At 37.1% G+C, this 17,139-nt stretch overlaps 1 protein-coding gene across 6 annotated transcripts; it reads left to right on the top strand.

Annotated features, from left to right (window-relative positions):
- Window positions 1-8,780: 8,780 nt before the first annotated feature.
- On the top strand, window positions 8,781-15,180 carry LOC107781373 (potassium transporter 5-like). Of its 6 annotated transcripts, none has more exons than XM_075244920.1 (8): window positions 8,781-9,395; window positions 9,479-9,727; window positions 9,832-9,885; window positions 9,980-10,240; window positions 10,353-10,520; window positions 10,639-10,893; window positions 10,999-11,519; window positions 13,089-13,203. In XM_075244920.1, the coding sequence occupies exons 1-8, from the start codon at window positions 9,032-9,034 to the stop codon at window positions 13,113-13,115; spliced, it is 1,899 nt and encodes a 632-aa protein (XP_075101021.1). In that variant the 5' UTR covers window positions 8,781-9,031; the 3' UTR covers window positions 13,116-13,203. The 6 variants fall into 6 exon arrangements, with proteins under 6 accessions (XP_075101021.1, XP_075101025.1, XP_075101022.1 ...); XM_075244924.1 differs by having other exon boundaries at window positions 10,999-11,160; XM_075244921.1 differs by lacking the exon at window positions 13,089-13,203 and adding an exon at window positions 12,974-13,055.
- Window positions 15,181-17,139: the final 1,959 nt, after the last annotated feature.

The raw sequence follows: 17,139 nt of genomic DNA on the forward strand, positions 1-17,139 counted from the left end.
GGTTTTCCTCATTTTGATTAAGTGGACAATGAATTAGATGGCGTAAAAGTTGGTGCGTAGGTAGCCAATAGTCAGACCAAAGTTGAATTTGATTGCTAATAGCTATATTTCAACCTAGTCCTTGTTTGAAAGAAGGGTAAGCTTTTGCCATGCTTTTCCAAATGTAGGAAGAAGAGTTAATTTTTGGGTGATGGAATTGAGGGTGAGGTTAATGTAGATGAGATTGGTATTTAAAATGTAGAGTAGTTGCTCAAGAAGTGTTAGTATTATTGTAGTGACGCCAAAGGAGGACCATTAATAATGAGATATTTTTTAGGTAGAGTTTTTGAATTCCTAAGCCTCTATAACTTTTTGGTATAGTAATTTTGTCCTAGTTAATAAGGTGAAGCTTTTGTTTGGCAGGAGAAGAGCCCCAGAGAAAGTTTCTTTGAATACGATCTGTATTTTTTAGTGTCTTATTTGGGAGGAGATTTATTTGCATGGCATATGTGGGGATAGTATTTAAGACTAACTTGACGAGTGTCGTTCTGCCAACAAACGTTAAGAAGTTTTGTTTCCAACCTACCAGTTTTCTAGTTAACTGATCGATTAAGTATTGATAATTAGTGGAAGTTAGTGTGGTGTTGGTTATAGGCAGGTCTAGGTACTTGCCGAAAGTAGTGGTGGGTGTGATATTAAGTAGGGACGAAATTTATTTTTGAGTGTGAGTAGGAATATTAGTAGAGAAAAGATTTTTTGATTTGGAAAAGTTAATGCGTTGTCCTGAGTGGTTATGTAATTGGTTGAAGATGTTGTTGATTGTGTGTACATTCTTCTCAGTAGCTTTGGCAAATAAGACTACATCATCTGCAAAGAGTAGATATGAAAGGGGTATTGATTTACGAGATAGTTTAACATGCGTCCACTATAATAGGTCTACCGCATGGTCAGTCAGGTGGGAGAGTGATTCCATGCAGATGGTAAAAAGATAAGGACTTAAGGGGTCTCCCTGCCTAATGCGCCGTGTGGGTTGAAAGAAATGAGTAGGTTTGCCATTGATTAGTATTGATATGGTAGTTTTTGAGACACATGACATGATTAGTTTGATTAAATGTGGTGAGAAATTTAATTGTTGTAGTGAATAGTGAATAAAAGATCATTCTAAAAAATCAAAGACTTTTTCGAGGTCAATTTTTAGTAACATGTTACCAATCTTTCCTTTTTGTCTTTTAAAGGAGTGTGCTGCTTCCTGAACTATGATAGTATTGTCAATGGCACGTCTCCCTGGTACAAAACTACTTTGCGCAGGACTAATAATTGTAGATTGATATGATCTAATAGGGTTAGTACTTATCTTTGTAATTGTCTTATAAATTATATTACAAAGTCCTATGGGACGATATTGTGCAATGTTTTCAGGATGATGAACCTTAGGAATCAATGTTAGAAATATTTTATTAAGGTCATCTGGGATAGTAGCTGAAGAGAAAGCATCTGTACAAATAGTAGTTACATCTATTTTTGTATCTTCCCAAAATTTTTGGAAGAAAAAAAGGATGCAGGCCATCTGGCCCAGGTGCCTTAAAGGGTTGGAATGAAGAGATTGCTTTATAGATTTCATTAAGGGTTAGAGGTTGTATTAGTTTTGGGTGTATATCATCGAATAGTACATTATAGTAATAGTTAGTATAAGATTTTGGAGTTGAGGTGAATTGCATTGTGTATAAAAGTTGAAAGCGGTCGATAATTGTAGTGTGAATGATATTAGAATCAAATGTCCAATTACCTACCTTATTAAGTAGCCCAAGGATACGTTTGAATCTGCGTCTATGAATAGTTGTAAGGTAAAATAATTTGGTATTTGCATCTCCTTCATTTAGCCATTGAACCCTAAATTTTAATTTTCAAAAATCTTCCTTAGCTTTTAGGATTATATTTAAGTCTGTTATTAGTCGATTTTCTAGATTGTAGTGGAAGGAATTTTTTTAGTTTGGGTTCATTCGTTGAATGCCTCCTATTCTAGAGATGAGATTTTTCTTTTTGTAGAAAATATTGCCAAATATATTAAAGTTCCATTCTTTAATATGAGTAGTAAAGTTTTTAAGTGAATTGAAATATAAAGGACTAGAGTGCCAATGAGATAGACACGATATGCATAAAATCCGGGTGGCAAAACCACATTTTTTCAAACTTAAAATTAAAGGTAGGCTTGGAGAAGGGTTTTTGTAAGTTAAGAATTAGTGGACAATGGTCGGAGTGAGTGCGTGGTAGGTGTAAAACTGTAGCATCTTCATATAATTTTATCCAAGATTCATTTGCAAAGAATTTGTCCAGTCATTCCATTATTAGTTTTTTAGGTACTGTATTAGACAAGTGGGCAATAGTTCTTAATTTAGGTTTGTTAGCCCATGTAAAACGAGACCCACTAAAATCAAGGTCTAGCATATTAATAGAATTAAGGAAATTATTAAAATTAGCCGTTGTATTTAGTTTAATAGGGTTACCCCAAATTTATCAGAACACAATTCATTGAAGTCCCCACATAATAGTCAAGCCGAATTGTTAGTATATTTATTAAATTCTGTAAGATTCTGCCATAACATCTTTCTATTAACATATTGATTACTAGCATAAACAACAGATAAATACCATTTGGGAAAATAGTGACTAACCTAAATAGTGGCATGAATTTTTTGGCCTGTAACAGCCACATGATCCACAGTTAACTCATGTGCATGCCAAAAGAGAACTATCCCGCCAGAGTGTCCATGTGCAACTACTTGTATAAGATCAGTGAAATCAAATTCTTGACGTAGTGAGGTGTGATCTTGCATCTTTATCTCTGTGAGGCACAATATAGATGGGTTCGTTCATTATAGTAAAAATTGTAGGTTCCTACGAAATTCCAGACCATTTGCTCCCCTATAATTCCATAGCATAATCTTCATGAGATGATCATTGCGTTGAGTTCCCTCCTGTGGTAATGAGAGCTCCAGATGCATGAGAAGGTGTGGAGGTTGGTAAAGAGCCTGTGGCAGTATCGTGTCGTTGAGAGTTGGTATCATCAGGACAATATATTTGTCTTCCAAGGAATAAGGGTCGGGGCGAACATTCAATGATATCTTTTCCAAGTGTGGTGGAATGAAGATTAAGAATTTTCTTTCTATATTTTCGGGCATGGAGATCGTGAGAGAGTCGTTCAGTGTTATGATTCCATAAATGTCTCCGGAGCATCTGCCTCTTCTTCTGCTGGTTGGTGTTGAGGATATTCTTCCATCGGCGGCGTTGGTGGAGATGTTGGTGGGTACATACCTATCCTGTCACTTGTATCTGCTCCTGGGTTGGAGGTATTGGATGCAGATCGTCCTCCACGTATTGTTGGTGAGGCACAAACCATGGCAAGCAGCTGTGAGGTTGGTGTCTATTCCAATGCTGATAGTGTTGACGGAGGTGTGCATTCCATTGATGAATGTTGAGGAGTTGTGTTTGGAATGCCAACGTGATAATCTCCTGTTGTTGTAGTATTTGCATGGCAGCTTCGTAATTCATGGGCGTGAAGATGCCCTGCTGAATGATGTTGGTAAGCGCCTCCGTGTTGTCCAGGAGGATCACTGCTTGTTGTTACATCAAGGGGATGTCTTGCAGTGGTGGAGGTATAGTTATGTGTGGTGGAAGGATGAGTCTGTGTTGGGCATGGAGGTAGGTGTAGGGTGGTTGAAAGGTGTGTGTTAGTTGATGCATGGGCAATGTTGGTAGGGGATGAAGTGGTGGAAGAAGAAGTCAAGGTGAAAAGGTAGATTGGGCTATATGCATATGGTGGTGGTAGTGTCTCTGCTGCCTATGAGAACGACGATGATGATGTGGGTGTTGACGGGGGTACACTGTTAGTTGTTAGGATATCAATCTTTGAGATTATAGCGTGAATTGTAGAGTTAATATTAGTAGGGGATGTAGTGGTGTTTGAGAAGGAAGGTTGGATTAACATATTGTAAGGGGAATCAAATTTTGTAGGTGGAAATGGCGGTGATTGCAGTGGTATAATTGTTGAAGTGACTGGTGGGCTTTGATTGTGATTTTTTGAAATGCCGGCAATGGGGGTCGTAGGGATGTCATGGTCTGGTTGAAGTGCAAGGGGTAGGTTTGAGGAGTCATCCGTTGAAACGGGAAGTGGCAAGTAGGGAATTTGAGTATTGTTGGTGGAAGTGGGTTGTGGCAGTGGTGATTGAGTGTGATTATGGCCCTGGCTATCAAGAATGTTTTGTAGGGGAATAAATGAAAAAGTAGGTTCAGTAGAGGGTATTATAGATTCATGATGTTTCTTGAGGTTTTGGCTAACGTGAGTGTTTGCAGCGACGTTTATGGTTATTGAAGGAAGTAAGGTAGCTTTGAAAATGGTGGTTTGCATGTTAGGATCTGGTGTATCAGTGTTGGAGGTGGCATGTAGCAGTATGGTGTGTTGTTGTTGCATGCATTGGCTTTGCATGTGTTGGGAGTTTATGGGTGGTAGTATAGGTTCCGTAGTGTCGTTTGAGGAGGGTAGAGTAGAAGAGGTGATAGGATCAGGTAAGGATGCTGGAGGAGCTAATTTTATATCCGACTTTATTTTTTGTTTTTGGTTGGTAGCTTGTGTAATAAGAGCTTTATTTTTTTATTATTTTTGACAGCGATTAGAAGGTGTCTGGGTTGGTCATTGGCTGTTAATGCATGGGAGGTAAAAAGAGGATTATTTAGGGTAGAGTTTGATGATGGGGTATAGATAGTGAAAATAGTAGGTAATGGATGCATGTGTATGTGATGATTGGTAGGCTGAATTTCGGCGGGGTGTATGGCAGGGGGTGTATCCGGTGAGGAAATAATTACTGAGGGTGGAGGGACCATAGTGTTAGGTTATTTATAGAGCTCAGGATTTTCGTTGGTAGTGGTATAGGAAAATTTATTGGTTAGGGAGATGGTATTTGGAGTGGTTTGGTTGTTTTTGATTTTGTGGGTCCCTACTTGGGGATATTTGATATGTTTGCATGTCAAGGAGTAGTGGGCGATTTTGGAAGAAGAAGGTTGTTTTGGTTAGGATAATTGCGATTAGTGGAAATACGTGAAGGTTTGGTATAGGTAACTGTTTTTCATTGGCCCTGTGTGGGTGATTATGTTGTAGGTTGAGAAGGCGTTGTTATTGTATTAGCAGTAGTGGGGGATGTTGTAGGTGGGGTGTTAGGGCATTGGGAATTAGTATGTCCTAAACATCCACAATTAGTGCAAATGGAAGTAGCATTTTCATAGTAAATTTATTGTAGGTGAGATCCTAATAACACATTTTTAGGCAGCGGTTTGCCTAGGGGTGTGAGAATGCAAAGACGTGCATATCGACCTCTAATAGTGTGGACTGTGCATGTGTCTATTTTTAAAAGGGTGCCAATGTGATTTGCTATTTTTTTTTTGAGTATCTCCAAGTCATAATACTCAGTGGGAAATTCCTGTGGGCGAATCTATATAGTGGATAAGTTAATATTAGCGGTCGCCTAGTTAAATTTAGGTTTCCATTGTCGAATAGTACGATATTGGGATCCAATAAACCATGGTCCATTGTGGAGCATGTGGTTGTAGTTAACAAAGTTTGCTATTTTTAATAAGTAATATTCATAACCTAAGTCAATCAGAATAAGAGGTTCATTTAGTTTCCTTAGTTGTTCTATTTTATGTTTTAGAAGATGGTATGAGATTTTTTTTCCAAGTAATTTTATAATAAGGGCTTGGTTCCAAGGATGATAAAATTGTGATTTATCACAGTGGGTAATGAAAATAAAATATGGGTGGTTTGTTTGATTTTTTGTTTCTATCTTCTAGTGAAAGTTTGCTAAGAAATTGAGTATCAACATCAGTAGGCATAGGGGATGGTTCTAGAAATAATTTATCACGAAAACTTACATGTTCAGTTGAGGACAGGTTGCCCTACTAGAAATTCGGCAAAAACCGACCAAGAAACCGGCCAAAAAATCGATCAAAGTTGATCGATATTTTTAATTTTTTTATGGCGCAAAAATACGGGAAACTATTTTTGAGTCCGTGAAATTTATTTTTCAAGAAACCGACCAACTTTGGTCGGATTTTTATTTAAAATAAATTAAAATAAATATTAAAAAAATCGACCAAAATTGGTCGGTTAATTCGGCCGGTCATTTTAAAAAACCGACCAACTTTGGTCGGTAATTTTATTTTTTAATAAAACAACTTTGGTCGGTTATTTTTGTACGACATTTTAAAAACGAAATGCACCAATAGTCTAGTGGTAGAATAGTATTGTGCCACAGTACAGACCCCAGTTCGATTTTTAGACGGTGTATTTTTTTAATTACATAATTAAAATACCGACCGACAATATTTTTTTTTGAATTTAATTGGCCGACCAAAGTTGGTCGGTAAATTTTCGACCAACTTTGGTCGGTATGCCCTTCCGATCTTCAAAATACAGTTCACACGTAAATGATCGCGTTTTGGACGGTTTGGCCATTACCGATCAATTTTGATCGGTTTTTTTGGACGATTTCGCCCGAATTTCTAGTAGTGTTAGTTATTGGTTGTGCCGATTTTGGTTTACGATTGCTGCGATCCAACTGGTCAATTTCTTATTCTGTCATCTGGTGGTCTTCTTTTTCCTGCATGTTGTTCATTGGTGAGGGGTAGTGGCTTGCCCTTTGTTGAAGAAATGTGGTTTCTCACTCTAAAAGTGTAGTGAGATTTGAGAAGGAGGAGAAAACTTCTAGATGGGAAGTTGAAAAAAACGGCGGGATTGGAGTTGTATCTATTACTGCAGTTCAAACAAGTTTCCTTGGGTGCGGGGTTCAAATTGCACCAGTAAATTCTAAATTCTTCATTTGCCTTCACGTATATATTCACGATGCAGGCCAATATTTTTTTAAAAAAAGAAAAACGAATAAATGAAAAGGAAAGCCGTTGAAAAATTCGGCTAAGCTTTAATAGTCTGTTTCACCGAACTTTTCAAATCAATTTATTTTGGCCAAGTATTTTCTTTTTTTTGTCAAAAGCGCTTTTTAAAATTACTTTTGGTGAGAAAGATTTTGTGTTTAGCCAGAGGCGGATCCAGGATTCAAATCCTGTCGGTTTAACTTTTAAATTTTTTAGCATTGAACCCATTATATTTTTAAAGTTATGGATTCACATCTATTATTTTTGTAATTTTAATGAATTTTTACATATAAATTTTTACTTCGCGTCGGAAGTTATGGGTTCAATTGAACCCATCTAGTACACACTACATCTGCTCTGTGTTTAGCTAATTAATTTGAAAAGCACTTCTAAGCAGCAATTAATGTTTGATTAAGTTTTTCGAAGTACTTCTAAGTGTACTTTCTGCCAAACACTTCAACTTTGAAAAAAAAGATACTTTTAACCTCGGAGAAGCTTGGCCAAATTGAAACACGCTATAAGTCAGCCCGGTTAAAATAGCACGAGAAAGATAGAAAAAAAAAATACAGCGCCCATAAAAAGTTTGTCCTTTGAAAAATTGTCACTTTTTTAATTGGTAGTAAATAAAATATTTACATACTTATCTTGTTACATTTACATTAAAACTCATACCAAAAACTGCCTTCCCAAAAAAAAAAACAACACACATGCAAAAATTAGGGGTTAGGCAAGAGGATAAACGGGAGTGGAACAAAATGAAACTACCTTATTGATTTAGCCAATTAGGCCATAGATTAGAAGCAAACTTTAACCAGAAACTCATCTCACTATATACTAGGTTTGTCCATATTATACATGGAGATCAATAAATGAAACGCTTATTATCGAATCAAAATTAAACAGAAAGAGTAAATTTGAGAAATTATAGCAAAGATTGAAACCCTAAGAAACCGTATGCTACGCAGTTTGAACAACATTTTTGGAAGAAAACTGTTTCTGGGTAAGTGTCTTTTTTTTTTTTTTTTTGGAAAATAACTTTCTTATATAAGAGTTAAACTGGTTATTTCGGATTGAGAAATTTTATAAGTATTTTGAAAAAGCTTGGATTTTCTAAATTTGTTTTTTGAAAACCTTTTTTTTCTTCAAAAGCTCACATACTTCATGATAAGATTTGCATTGCCAAATGCCTTGTAATTTCTAAAAAACTACCATTTCTAGAGGAAAATTATTAAAAGCTTTTGACTGACGATTGTCTTGTTCAGCAAGAAAGAAATGCATGTCCATTAAACAATACTTCCTCTTGTACATATTATCTGCCTTCTAAGACTATTATGTACACCATTTAATATTTTAAATTATTTGTATAAACTACCCTTTATTTCTCCTTAAACATATCACTTAACTAAACTACATAATAGAAAACAGTAAGGATAGAGTTGAAAAAAAATAATAAAAATAAATAAATGATTTGCTGTAATTTTAAAATATCAAATACTTTGAAACAAATTTTGTTTGCTAATACGACTAATATTTAGGATCGAAGGTAGTAGTAAGTATTTGGATACTCCACATATGCTTTGCAATCTGTTTTTTAAACATAAAAATTTCATCTTATTCCATTAATAGAAATGTGTTATTTCTAAGTTTAGTTACGTACATTGACCACCAGTTAACAAACAGGACATATGAGAGTCGAGAAAACAGGACATATGATAGTTGAGAATTAGAGGAGATACGAGAAACGCGGTTGTCCATTGGTATATTTGTTGGTCATGACATCTTAGGCGCCATTTACGTATAAGATGAGAGGACGAACACGGTTTTCTTCTCGTATAAATAAGTGCCTCCTTTTCCTCATTTTTATTAAGTCGATTTTTGTATCTACTTCAAAGTTCTCGTAGAGAATTGTAGTGTTGGGAAACACTTGTGCGAAATTTCATATTGAGTTCTCGGACTCAAAATTCATTTTTATTTCGTTGGTGTCTCCCACCTACTTCTCTTGCCTTTTCTCTTTGATCAACCAATTCATTGGTTAGTAAGTATACCATGTCGATGGAACTCTAATTTTGATCATCTCTTTTTTCCAAACAAAAGAAGGGTAATAAACCAATCTTTTAATGAATAAAAAAAGATGGGGAGCAACATTGAGCAAAGCCAAGATGATGTTCCTCATGAGAAAAATCTTAAGGGAAAGACAGTTACTAGCCAGAAATTAAAGCGACACGACTCCTTAGATTTGGAATCCAGCAAAATGCCCGGTGCCAAGCAGGTAGTGGGATGGTCAGTGATAATGAAACTGGCATTTCAGAGCTTAGGGGTGGTGTACGGAGATATTGGAACGTCACCATTGTACGTGTTTTCGACCATTTTCCTTGATGGTATAAAACATGAAGAGGATGTACTTGGCGCTCTTTCTCTCATCATTTACACTATCACTTTGATTCCTGTCGTCAAGTATGTCTTCATTGTTCTCCAAGCTAACGACAACGGAGATGGTAACTTCACTTCTTTTACTAGGTACCCAATGCATTAATTTCTTTAAATCATATTATTATTATTATTATTATTATTATGGCAGGAGGTACATTTGCGTTATATTCATTGATATGCCGATATACTAAGGTGGGATTAATTCCAAGTACACAGGCAGAAGACAAAGATGTGTCGACTTTTAAACTTGATATGCCAGATAGACGTACACGTCGAGCTTCAAAGCTTAAGTCAACGCTAGAAAACAGCAACTTTGCAAAGTTCTTTTTGTTATTAGCCACAATGCTTGGTACTTCCATGGTTATTGGAGATGGTGTCCTCACGCCCTGTATTTCAGGCACGTCACAGTTTTCCCCTTTTTATTAAACAGAATGATACTAGGTTAAGAACATCATAGGCGTTTATGGTACTAATGAGAATTTCTATAATTGATGTGGCCAGTTTTGTCTGCTGTTGGAGGAGTCAAAGCAGCTGCTCCCTCAGTCATGACTGAAGGTAAACTTTGCATCTTAAATTTGTCCTATGAGTTAATTTTGAAAGTCATATGAAATGCGGACTAATGTTTATATTTTTTTGACATTGAATGCAGATAGAATCGTGTGGCTTTCAGTAGCCATCTTGATATTGCTATTCGTGTTTCAAAGATTTGGAACTGAAAAAGTTGGCTACACATTTGCACCTATACTTTGCATGTGGTTTGTTTTGATTACTGGCATTGGCATCTACAACTTCGTGACCATTGATATAACTATATTCCGAGCTCTTAATCCTATGTACATCGTCGCCTATTTTCAAAGGAACGGAAAGGATGCTTGGGTTTCCCTTGGCGGGGTTGTTATGTGCATAACAGGTTACAATAATTCCAACACCCTTAATTAAATTTCGAGAGGAGAAGAAGAAAAATATAAATAGCTTTTGTAACAATTTTTATGACGAGTAAAAAGTTGGATGAATAATTGCAGGAGCTGAGGCACTATTTGCTGACGTTGGTCATTTTACTGTTAGATCTGTACAAATAAGCATGTGCTGTGTAACATACCCAGCGCTCATATTAGCATATCTTGGTCAAGGCGCCTTTTTAACAAAGCACAGTGATGAAGTTGCTGATACTTTCTACAAGTCCTTACCTAGTAAGCATAGATAGTACAATTTTTTTGTACGGTCTGTGTATATAATTTAAATTCTTTTATACAAACATATAGTTATGTATCGCTCATCATGCTCTTTTCTTTTGCCTTACAAATGCAGAGAGTATATATTGGCCAATGTTTGGGGTAGCTGTATTGGCAGCCATCATTGCAAGTCAAGCCTTGATCTCTGGGACTTTCGCTATAATCCAACAATCCCTTGCATTAGGATGTTTTCCTCGTGTTAAAATTATGCACACATCAAAAAAGCATCATGGTCAAATCTACATTCCTGAAATCAATACCCTTCTCATGTTGGCTTGTGTTCTTGTCACTCTTGCGTTCAGAACCACTGAAAAGCTTAGCAATGCATATGGTAAGGCCATTTATCATTGGAACTTCGTTAGTTATATACAATTATCGATAGTGTAAAAAAAAGGACTATATTTTAACACATCCGTTTTGTTGTTATTAATTACAGGAATAGCGGTGGTGTTTGTGATGGTACTAACATCATGCTTCCTCGTACTAGTCATGATCATGATATGGAAAACTCACATTCTTCTTATAATCGCCTACGTTCTAGTCATTGGTTCGGTTGAGCTTGTATACCTAAGTGCAGTCCTGTACAAGTTTGATCAAGGTGGTTACCTTCCACTGGCTTTTGCAATGTTCCTATTGTTTATCATGTACGTATGGAATTATGTGTACCGAAAGAAATACCACTTCGAGCTAAAAAACAAGATCTCTCCTGAAAAAGTTAAAGAAACGGTCGATGAGACAAATTCATATCATCGTCTTCCCGGACTTGCAATTTTCTATTCTGAGCTTGTACATGGAATTCCACCAATTTTCAAACATTATGTGGAGAATGTGCCAGCTTTACACTCTGTCCTTGTCTTTGCTTCGGTCAAATCGCTTCCCATAAGCAAAGTGCCATTAGAAGAAAGGTTCCTCTTCCGCAGGGTGAAGCCATATGATCTCTACGTGTTTCGTTGTGTGGTACGTTATGGATGTTTAACCAAAAATCTGAGTCCTTGGTCAAAGCTAAAAAAGAAATTCGGGTTACTGATAATCAGGAGACAAAAAATAAAATACTTTTGAGAACAATGGTAGAAGGTAAATAGATAAGTATTTCAATGAATTCTCAATAGTATTCCGTGTCCTTACAAATGATGATACTTCTTCCTTTTATAGATCATTCTAGGTAAAGGAATAAAGCCTCAGCTTTAATGATATAATCATGAGCAATAAATGACATTAAATAAGCCGTTATACAATCATTCCTATTAAATACCAACTTTATAACGTATCAAACGTTTAATAATGAATTTGGACTCCTTTCTGTCATCTGATCCTTGCTTTCAATGCCTTCTAATCCGTTGGCTGTAAATAATTTAAATTGGTACGAGACTCGTATCTATACGTCGTCTCGTGCCTATTTAAATTCTTCTTCCCGTGGCTGTTTTCACCGTGCCTCTTAGTCAATTGCTGTTCTTTGACCATTCAACTAATCCACGTGTCATGCCACATCATCTTTAATATAAATTCAGTTTTTTTCCAATACAGATAGTCCCCCCCACTTTCCATTTTTTTTATCAATTAAATAATTGGGAAGTGGATCTTCATGTAAAAAGAACTTTTGCCACAATTAATGCTCATGACAGTACTAACGTCTCAGCAGTCTTTTCCATTTAATGTTTTGTCCATGTGTCATTTTATAATTGATTCCGCTATTCATACCCTTCTTCGAGACTTCTTCATTCTCACTATTTACGAAGTGATAGCTGCCTTTATTATAGGCTTTTCATCATTATACTTAAAAAGTTGACGGTTCCCATTTTACACATAACTTTGTCTTCCTTTGTCTTCTTCACAAATCTTCAGCACATACTTTCTTCTTAACAATGTCTTCTTCAAACCCTAACCGTAAAAAAGTTCCAATTCTAGATTAGTTCCCCAACGCCCCTGTTAGACACAGAAGAGGCGGAGGAAGTAGGCTTCGAACAGGGTTAGAATCTACGCGAGGCGGCTCCTCTGGTTCTTCTTCAAGGAGTTTTGTCCCAAAAGCCCCTTCTTCTAAAAGTAGGGAAATTCTTGATACTTCTCAAGAACCCTCAGTTGATGATATAGTTCCCGGCGATTTGTCTTTTGAAAGTGACAAAACGTCTCTTCAAAAACAAATTAAAAATTTAGAAAGAGCCGATACTTACCCAACATTAGTAACCGAGCTTACAATCCCCACCATAAGAAGAGATTGTAACTGGAAGAATAGTCTCCGAATGTCAATTCTTCCCCAAATCAAAGAATTTCCTCTTTTAGAAATGGGTATTCTTCTGTTTACACTTACCCCTTCACTTTAGGTTTTAATCCTCCGATTGACCCAGTTATTCTCGATTTTTGTCGTTTCTTTACAATTTGTTTGGCCCAAATTGGTCCATTGGTGTGGAGAACAGTGGCTTGTTTGAGATATTTATCATCCAAGGCCAATGTCAATTTCACCTTTTCTCATCTCATTCATCTATACCATCCCAACTTAATACGCCATGGGGTTTTCACTTTAACTGCAAGGAGCAAAAAAGTTTTGGTAAACCCTGAGCATGATAAAGATCGTGGATGGTATATCCGTTACGTTGCTGTCCGTACAGTGGATTTGATTGGCGAAACAAATATTCCCTTTCCTGAGAAGTGGAATTTTGAACGTAAGTTTCCTCTTATTTACCGTACCTACTTTTGAGAATTTCAAAAGAATGTTGTTTTTAACCTCGTCCCTTCTTGGTTTTTTGTAGCAACCATGGGAGATGTGGAACCTATTCCCAACTTTCGTGGTTGGGTAGACTCACTTTTGAAGATTGCTACTAGGGAGCAGAGAACTTGGAAATCAATTTCTTCTTTACATGGCTGGAAAGTCAAAACACATGGTATCCCTTTTTTTTTTAAAATTTTTTTGTTTTACATGTTAAGCACTTTTTCCTCAACTTTAATCATGTATATCCATTCTTTATTCAGGATTTGGCATTAGAGGAATGACAGCTGAAGTAGCTATGGCCATTCGCATGTCTGCGAATGCTGCTCTGGATTTAGATAAGGCTCGAGCCTTGCTGCCTAAAAGAAAAGCTACAAAGGAAAGTTCTGAAGAAGAAGAGGAGGGTACCTCCCTAATTACCAGGCCAAGGGCCAGGAGACGAATAATCATTGATAATGAAATTGAAAACACTCCTGCTCGTACCTCCGCCACCGAGCCTGTTTTGATTCAATCTGATGAGGATGCCGAACCAAGAGATAATAATGAGTCAATTCAGCACCTTTTTGACAGTGGTTTCGGGAGTGGCGAGCTCGGACCTGTTTTTGATGAAGCTCCTCTTTCCTCATTTGTTCCTATTTCCTCCATTCCTCTGCCAGCCGTAAGTATTTCTTTACCAGCTTTAACAACTTCCGTTTGTTTGCCAATTTCTACCGCTCCTATATCTGTTCCCTTGGCTGCTTCGACCGCACCTGCTTCTGCTCCGGTGTTGGTTTCTACATCTTTTCCCTCCATTCCTTCCGCTGCTCCTCTTCCCTCTGTTCATCATACAGAGACAGGTTCTAGCAGCGGAAATATGACAATGAGAAGTGTTACTTTGGAGGTTCCTGCCAATCATAGCCTCCTGAGAAAGACCGGCAGAGCCGATGTTTGGCTCGAACCTCTAATTGGAGATATCGAGAAGAAGAAGATGGAGAGCCATAGCTGCTTAACTTTGATGAATGACGTAGTTCATTCTACTTTGAAGGTATTTCTACCAACAAGTTTTTTTTCTTTTTTTTTTTTAAATTATCTTCAATTTCTCATTTCCATGACTTACCTATGTAGGCTAACCTTATTAGCACGGAATTAATGAGAAGAATTTCCTTACTGGAAAGAAAAGCTCGTGAGTTTGAAAAGTCTGTCCACGAGGCTGAGGAAATAGCTAGGGGAGCCCAACTTGAAGCAACCAATTGGAAGGAGCAGTTCGAAAATGCTCAAGGGACCATAGAAGAGTTGCAAGAAGATAAAAATCCCCTAGAGCAGCAAAACCGTGGTTTAACTTCTGAACTGGCAACAGTCAAAGCCTCTTCAAGCCAATTGACTCAAGCTCAGGCTGACTTACAGACTTCTTCTGACGAGATTCAAGCCTTGAAGAGTTCTCATGCTTCTCTTGAAGCTTCCCTTGATTCCCATTTAGCTGAAAATCAAATTTTAAAAAACGATCTTGCTATGTGGGAAAAGGAATATGGACTTCTAGAGGAAAATTTTAACATAGAAGTGAGTTGGGCTTTCCTGAATTCTCGTCGTGATGCTTTGACGGAAGCTGCTCAAGAGGGTTTTGACTTGCAGTCTGAACTGGCCAAAGTCATAGATACCATCGAGAAAAGCCAACAGTCTACTGATACTCCTTCTCCTGCCCTTGAAGTTCCTGAAAATGTTGCTATTCCAGCTTCAGAGGGTGAAACTTCTACAACCCAGTCTGTGGAAGTTGAAGCTTCCGTGACAACCCCCTCAATTGAATGATGGTTTTATCCCTTAGTTTTTTTAAAGGATTTTTTGGTGAAAGTCCCCAGTTATCATAATGGGGCACTTGTATAAACTTTTATTGACTAAGTTTCTACTTAGTCTTTTTAATTATATCAAGAAGTTTTGTTAGTACTTCAATGTGTTCTACTCTTGCCTTTTCCTTATTTATTTAGGACTTATAAAATAGTTTAGCATTTTTATCCTTTGAAAATGCTTTATGATTCTTCCCATGACTTATTGACATGAGGCTTATAAAAGAGGGCCCTTTTATTTTATCGACACTTAATGAAGAAGACGTCTCAACTTCATAATGGTGTTAAAATACGATGAAAGTAATATGAAAACACACGTTTTGTATGAAACAACTTTGGCAAGTTTTCATTCATAAACTTTTAACAAGTGTTTGACTGTTACATGTATTACAATACATCTACAACTTTTCTCGTAACTGTTTTTCTTGTAAGAGATTTGTAAATAACATAAAATAAACAAGGTTTTTTCTTCATAACCTGTTTCAGTACATAGTCATGACCCTATCTTTACATGTTAAGAAGGTTTTGAGAGGTGACTTTGTTTATGAGTTTGAGAGATGACTCTGTTGTTCTCATGAATGCTGAAGACTTCGTAACTTTTTCTCAACACTTGCTTCTTTGTGGCCGATTTTTGTTCGATACTCGTATCTGTTTCTTTGCACCTATCTGTGTATAATATGTAGTCCCCCAAGTGTTTGAGCGGTGAAGTATGAAGCCTCGAACACTTGTTTATTTCTTTTACTTTGGCCCTTTTCCTGAAACAGAAAGATATACGGGACTCGACGGTGTGATTATAGATGAAGACTGCCTAACTCGTGTGTATTTCCATCAGATTAATTATAACCCTAGGCTAGGAATTTAAGAATACTCCATTTTGCCTTGTAGGTTGTGACTCATCATTTGGCACGAGTTAGGATATTTAGCCTAGCATCTAAAATCGTTAGTAAAATATTAATAAACCAAGAGAAGAATTTTTACATGATGATACCTGACCGTAGGTACTTTCTTAAAAGTAATATCTTTTTAAGTGGACAGCATTCCAATGTGAGGGTAAAACTTTACCATCCATTGTTTCCAACTGGTATGCTCCTTTTCCCGCAATGCCACGGACTTTGTATGGTCCTTCCCATGTTGGACTTAGCTTTCCTGAGTTAACAACTTTTGCAGATTGGAACACCTTTTTAAGCACGAAGTCCCCAATTTTGAAAAATCTGAGGCATGCTTTCCTGTTGTAATATCGTTCTATTACTTGCTTTTGTGCTGCCATCCTTATCAAAGCAGCTTCTCTTCTTCCTTCAAGTAAATCTAGGCTAACCCGCATCTCCTCATTATTGGATTCCTCCGTTGCCTGATCGTACCATGTGCTTGGCTCACCTATTTCAACTGGAATTAAGGCTCCTGTACCATAAACCATCAAAAATGGTGTTTCTCCAGTGCCTGTTTTGGTCGTTGTACGATAAGCCCATAGTATTCCGGGTAACACCTCAGACCAATTACCTTTTGAATCTTGTAACCTCTTTTTCAAGTTATTGATAATAACTTTGTTAGTTGATTCCGCTTGTCTATTCCCCACTGGATGATATGGCGCAGATGTTATTCTTTTGATCTACCAACTTCGAAGAAATTCTGTAACTTGTGCTCCAATGAATTGTGGTCCATTGTCACATACGATTTCCTTTGGTACTCCAAAGCGACATATTATATTTCGCCATATGAAGTCTTTAACTTCTTTTTCTCGTATCTGTTTAAATGCCCCTGCTTCTACCCATTTAGTGAAATAATCTGTAAGTACAAGTAGAAATTTTACCTGACCTTTTGCTTGTAGAAGTGGACCTACGATATCCATTCCCCATTTCATAAAGGGCCAAGGGGCTAAAACAGGATGTAGTAACTCAGCTGGTCTGTGCATATTATTGCCGTACCTTTGACATTTATCACACTTGGACACGAAACTGGTTTCCTCTTCTTCCATCTTAGGCCAATAATATCCTGTGCGAATTAACGTTCTTACCAGTGACCGTCCTCCTGCGTGATTCCCACAATGTCCTTCATGTACTTC

This window comes from Nicotiana tabacum, chromosome 22 (assembly GCF_000715075.1).
Source record: "Nicotiana tabacum cultivar K326 chromosome 22, ASM71507v2, whole genome shotgun sequence".
Lineage (NCBI taxonomy): Eukaryota > Viridiplantae > Streptophyta > Magnoliopsida > Solanales > Solanaceae > Nicotiana > Nicotiana tabacum.